Here is a 6,000-nt window from a genome sequence, read left to right as displayed (position 1 = left end):
GGTGCCGTATCAGATGGAGCTGATACAGCGCTGTCCGGCTCACAGCTGACACCTGAGCCTCCATGGACAGCTGGGAGTCCAAAATGACCTCCAGGCTGCAGACCTGGTCTTTCAAGGGTAGCCGTACCCCATTCAACACCAGGTCAACATCCCCCAGCCTCCTCTTGTCTCCCACCAAAAGTACCTCGGTCTTGTCGGAGTTCAGCTTCAGCTTATTCCTCCCCATCCAGCCACTCACCGTCTCCAGACACTTGGACAGGGCTTCTACGGCCAACCTTGGTGAAGATTTGAACGAGAGGTAGAGCTGCGTGTCATCCGCATATTGATGACACCGCACCCCAAACCTCCTGATGATAACCCCCAGCAGCTTCACATAGATGTCAAATAGCATGGGGGAGAGGACAGAACCCTGTGGCACCCCACAAGTGAGTGGCCACGGGTCCGAAACCTCCTCTCCCATTACTACCCTCTGGTACCTGCCGGAGAGGAAGGACCGGAACCACCGCAATACGATGTCTCCAATGCCCAACCCCTCCAGGCGGTCCAGGAGGATACCGTGGTCAAATCTATCAAAAGCCGCTGAGAGGCCGAGGAGAACAAGGAAGGAGCATTCACCCCTATCCAGAGCCCTCCTCATATCATCTACCAAGGCGACCAAGGCCGTTTCTGTCCCATGCCCAGGCCTGAAGCCCGACTGAAATGGGTCTAGATAATCAGTTTCTTCCAAGTGTGCCTTCAACTGCACCGCCACCACCCGCTCAATCACCTTGCCCCAAAATGGCAGATTTGAGACTAGGCGAAAGTTGTTCAGAACTTGAGGATCCAAGAAGGGCTTCTTTAAGAGCGGTCTTATCAGGTTTTCCATCCTGTCATTAATACAATCTGTTAAATTGTTATTCCCGTCTCCCATGGAATCTTCATTTTAAGGGTTTAAACTCCTAGTTTCAGCTTCCTGATTGAATGAATGCCTGAGGTTGCAATTCTGAGATTTCTTAGGAAAGACATTTCCCATCACCCACATCCCAAACTGAGTTCTTAACTACTTAAACTTTCATTAATGCAGACACAGGCTGAGTCCAAACTGTTTAAAGTTAAAGTTTATTTTGTAATTCTTTGTAGGAATACCAATAAAAGACCTCAAATGTATCTATATCTGTACATATACAAGAAACTGTCCAAAAATATTCACAGAACAAAAATAAATCTTCTTTAGAACAAACCCAGACAATGAAATGCAGAAGTGGATCTCTGAGACCCACAAAGTCCAGCACTACTGGCATAAAAAGACACGCGGTGGGGAGGGAAGGGGAGGGAAAAGGGTACTGTGTTAAGGGTTAAACCAAACTGAAATAAATTATTCAAAGCAAGCATTGCAAAAACAAAGAGTCCGGTAAGATAACATTCTTGTTAAGGCCCTGGAGATAGCAGATCTACTGTACAGGTAGAATTCAAAGAAGGTCTCACCCTCTCCTGCCGCCCTGCCTTCTGTTATAGGAGATAAAACGAATGAAAGGACAGTGATTTCACTATACCAAAATCAAAGTAATTGGGGGTGAGGGGATGCTAGGGCCATGATCACAATGAACACAGAGTGGCTTACAGCTTTGTATTTCTGGAAACCCAACACTCTTTCCTATGGCTAAAAGAGGAACACATTTCTCCAGTTCAGCCCTACCCCACTTGGAGACATCATGCTGACAGAGATCCAAAGATCCCCTCCCCTTTATGAATGCCATCAATGCTACCAAAAGCATTCCACTTCCAAGTGGAAGGCTTCAGGAAAATATGGAACACGGGGATGCAGGGACTGTAATGGTTCTGTCTTCTCCAACCTGCTACCACCACAAATCCAACACTACAGGACTGTTGGGGCTTCCCTTCAAAGTACAGATGAAGGCTAAGAGTTACCCCCCGCCCTGCCCCCCCCCCCCGGAGCAGGCTGCTAACTCCCAGGTTAACGTATTAAGACAAGTTTAAAATATATGGTTTAAACTAAGCATCTGATGACTGGGTAGGATTGTGATGATAAAAATGAACTTATTGCCTACATTTTTGTCCTTTTTCTTACCATGGTTGTAAAAATACCACAGCAGAAGTTAAGGACTTAATTCAATCTTTAATGCATTGTTTTATTTGGAAGAATAAGGTCCCAAGGGGCAAAGAACAAGCAGCAGAAGGCACTAAAAGAAGGGTTGGCAGTCCCAGATGCATCCTGCTGCAATTTTGACTGGGGTGTGTGAGTGTATGCCTGCGCACGCATCAGTGGGGCGAAATGAAGGGCATTAATCTTAGTTCACCTATAGATGAGCAAGGTCTCATTATACCCTTAAAAGAATGGATCATGCTAGAGAAACATTTTTATGCACATAATTTTATAATAAAAAACTGGGATAAACATATATAAGAGCACTCCTATCCCATCACTGCACTCTTCTATAATTTATCAAACCAATTTTTCTATAGCTAGAAAGACTGTGTAACTTTGTGCATGGGAAAATGCTAAGCTAACAACGTTTTACGATTTACATATTGGGAAAATACTTCACATACAATGAAGTGATATAAAATACAAGACCAATCTCCCTTGTTTTTCCAGTATTACAAGCTAGGAATTAGCTATCTAAAAGTGCAAAGAATGTTGACATAAGGGATCTGAGTGAATTTGAACGTGTATCTCCAAAAATTTGAATTACTTCAAGGTGATGGATATGGGAAAAGGATCTGCAAACCAAAATAGCGGAAGAACACTGGAAAAACATTTGTAAAGCAGGTCAATGGTATAATTAAATGTAGCAATAAAAGGAAAATTGTGTAAGATTCTCTTCTAGTGGTACTAATATGCTTACAGGAATTAAAAGAATGTAGGATCACCACTGGTAGATGCTGAAAGTGTCAAGCAAATGAGGCTTAATTCTTGCATATTTGGTGACTGTGTAAAATTGTAAGATGTTAGTGAAAGGGGCTGCAAAAGGTTATTCAGGAAAGAATGGGATGTACTTTTGTTTGTATCACACATTTTTCTCTTAAGGCCAAATCAGATGTCTGGTGACAGACCCACATCTGCAAAGTTGGGTCACCAATACATGGCTCCAAAGTGTTGGGTGAGGGAATTTTGCAGCATAAATGTAGTAAGTGGGATGTTGAAAACTTCTCCTACCCACCCTTTTTCTCTAGCCTCCTTCCCTGTCATTTTCTCCTGCAATGCGGCAAACACCCACCAGAACCCAAGCTGGCCAAAAGCCTGTTTGGGGAGTGGGGTGGGGGGAAGAGGGGATGCAGGAGAAAAGCAGTGGGCAGGGGAAGGGTTAAGCACCTACAGACTGCTTCTCTGTTCCAAATGCACCCTTCCCCCATCACTTTGAAGCCACAGACTCACAGCAGGACTGAGGGCAGACACTCGGGAGGTTCCCCAAATGCAACAGGGCTGGCTTAACAAGTTTTGAAGTGAGTGAAGTAATGCACATTACCATCTGAAGGGGTGGGGTGGGGTGGGCTGTAAGGCCTAAGTCAGGGGTGGGGAAGTTCTTTCAGCCCGAGGGTTGGATTCCGTTTTGGAAAAGCTCTCTGGGGCCGCATTCCAGTGGTGCGGGTCAGGGCCAAAAGCAAAAGGGGTGGGGCAAAATCACAAAACATACCAGCACAATGTAGCTGAAAGCTCGTACTATCAGTAATGATGCCTTCGGAGAGGCATTCCAGCCTTTTAGAATGGGAGAAAACTTCACAAAAGCCACTAAACCACCAAAAAATCAGTGGCTGGAGGAAAGGGGTGGGGCCAGCGGAAGGGGGCATGGCCCTCTGAGGATCCCCAGTGGGCTGGATTGGCCCCTGGGCTGAGGCTCTCCACTCCTGACGTAAGTGCACTACCGTTCGTAGCTGTGCAGTGGTGACTTGGTTTCCCCACTGAACGTCTAATTTGGCCCTCAAATGATGCATAGAAGAATATTAAAAAGAAACACAGAGAATTAGTCAGACATTTCTTAACAGCTGCCAAAATTATTATTGTAAAAAAATTGTAGTAAGAACTAGTGGAAACAGTCCACTGAGGAATGGTGTAGGAAAGCTGGTTAATGTGCAAGCTTACTGCTATGACTCAGATGTGGGTGAACAAGAAAAATTCCGTACATATATTTCTAGAAAACTGGCAGCTATTCAGTTTTTTTGGAATGAAAACAAACCTGAAGATAGGGTACAATCACAAATACTGCTTTAATGTAGGTAATTAACAAACTAAAATAACAGAAGGGTTTTGTTCATTTTATGGGTGCAATTTACATATTATATCACTAAAAACCTTAATATTTTCAATAAAAGTAAAAAATAAATAAATAAAAAGATAAACAGCCTTTCATATTTGGAGGGGGGAATGCTTTGCAGCAGTGGAGTGGAAGGAACTGCCCCTGACAATGTGCAAACAGTTTGGGTGAATGTCTTGAGACCAGGGTTGGGGTGGGGAAGAAAGATGCTCACATCATCCTTTGATCAGGAGGGGAGATTCCACAGATGCTCTCCCCAAATCTTCACAAAGTGTCCCACTTTAAAGCAGGAGGCTCCAGAGATGTTTGGGAAATGGGGATGTGAGGACAGTAACTGATGCAGCATTTTAAAAGCTGGAGCTCCCCTGAACCTGCTATCACTGCATAGTCACACATGCATCCAGTCCTCATAGGCCCTCTGTTCAATGTTACAACCAAGATAAGAGTTATCCTCCAAAGCTAACTGGGTAGTGTGTGTAGAGTATGTTTACCCTGCTCTTCAGCAGGCTGTGACTTCCCACAGCCCCTTTCCCCAGTTAGAATTTAGCAACCTGTTCTGGGCAGGTGATGGTTGATGCCCATTCTGCCCCAGGTTGCAACCAAGCATATTGGAGGCTGCTGCCATGCTCCAAACACCTGAGAGGCAGGGTGGAAATCCAGCAAGGTCAAACTTGGGAAGGTGGTCCTGATGATCAGTTGCAACCTTGAAAGGGACACCAGGCAGGTCTGTGTCTGGGTGTGTGGTGGCAGCCGGCTGGGGAATTACCACATTGGTGTCACAGTCCCTGCATCCCTATCCTCCAATTTCCCCTGAAACCTCCTGCTTTGAAGCAGGCAGCTCTGGGGAACACTGAGGGAGCTGGGGGGCCAGGCATGGAACAGGGGAGAGAAATGAGAAGCTGGCAATTTTGTTGGTGCGAGAAGTTGCTGTTAGCAGCTGCTGTTTTTAAATTCACCGTTCTCCGTGATGGAAAGCTTGGTGGGGTTGGTGGGGGAGATGCCGTTCCGGGCCTGCATGCTGTAGTGTTCCTTCACTTGCGTTAGGGCGCTCATCAGCCGTGTGTTGGCTGAATCCAGAGAGAGGATCCTTTTTTCCTGCAAGAAAACACTAAGAATGAGATCAGAGCTATCCAGCTTCACTGCTGTATGGCCTTAACAGCTTCAGAACCTGCAACATCTGTGTCTCAAGGTGACCATCAGTTCTTTAAGGAGCTTTTCCTAGGCCGATCCAGCCTGGCCAATGCTCTGCAGAAGAACGGAATGAGCCTGCCTCTTTCTGCTGTCCAGCATCTGTTCTGTGGAAACTGCCAATTAATTAGCCAGTACTGAAAATTAATTTAGTGGTGGATCTTGTAGGAACATTGAGGCAGAAGCGAGCAGGGAGCTTCCTAGAGGTTTAAGGGTTAGTCTTTGCAGACAGGAAAACAGAAAAAGGCAGTAGAAGGGAATGAGAGTGCAGATTCATTCTAGAGTGTAGGCAGTGTGTACAGACTGAGACCTCCAGAGACCCCCTCATGGAGGGGGTTTGCAGTACACCCCTGGTACACCAAAAATTATAATTGCAAACAGATGCCAGCAGTGTAAGGGTGCAGGAGCAACATGGGAGGGAGTCGGGGGGTCGGCAGCCAGAAGCTGGAAATAAGGAGTTATGAGTGGGGAGAGCAAGGGGAGAGAAAGTGGAAACTTATGTGAATGGGGGATGAGGGGAAATATGCCATTGACAAGACACAAAAACCAAACAGGGCAC

The 6,000-nt window shown here is 45.8% G+C and overlaps 1 protein-coding gene across 7 annotated transcripts in view; it reads right to left on the bottom strand.

The window, feature by feature from the left end:
* Nucleotides 1-1,084: 1,084 nt before the first annotated feature.
* Nucleotides 1,085-6,000, bottom strand: part of RASAL2 (RAS protein activator like 2) — a 280,500-nt gene continuing 275,584 nt past the window's right edge. For 5 of the 7 annotated variants that reach the window (XM_084851229.1, XM_084851226.1, XM_084851227.1 and 2 more), the window contains one exon: nt 4,184-5,348. In XM_084851229.1, coding sequence (XP_084707355.1) covers nt 5,184-5,348 — 165 coding nt within the window. In that variant the 3' untranslated portion in view covers nt 4,184-5,183. Of the gene's footprint in view, nt 1,486-4,183; nt 5,349-6,000 lie in introns of those variants that run through there. The other 2 variants (XM_084851228.1, XM_084851233.1) reach the window with 2 other exon arrangements.

The sequence above is a fragment of the Heloderma suspectum genome, chromosome 4, assembly GCF_057233095.1.
Source record: "Heloderma suspectum isolate Gila_16-S chromosome 4, 16-S_ref, whole genome shotgun sequence".
Lineage (NCBI taxonomy): Eukaryota > Metazoa > Chordata > Lepidosauria > Squamata > Helodermatidae > Heloderma > Heloderma suspectum.
Note: the sequence above shows the minus strand (reverse complement) of the source record. Positions and strands in the feature narration are given on the sequence as shown.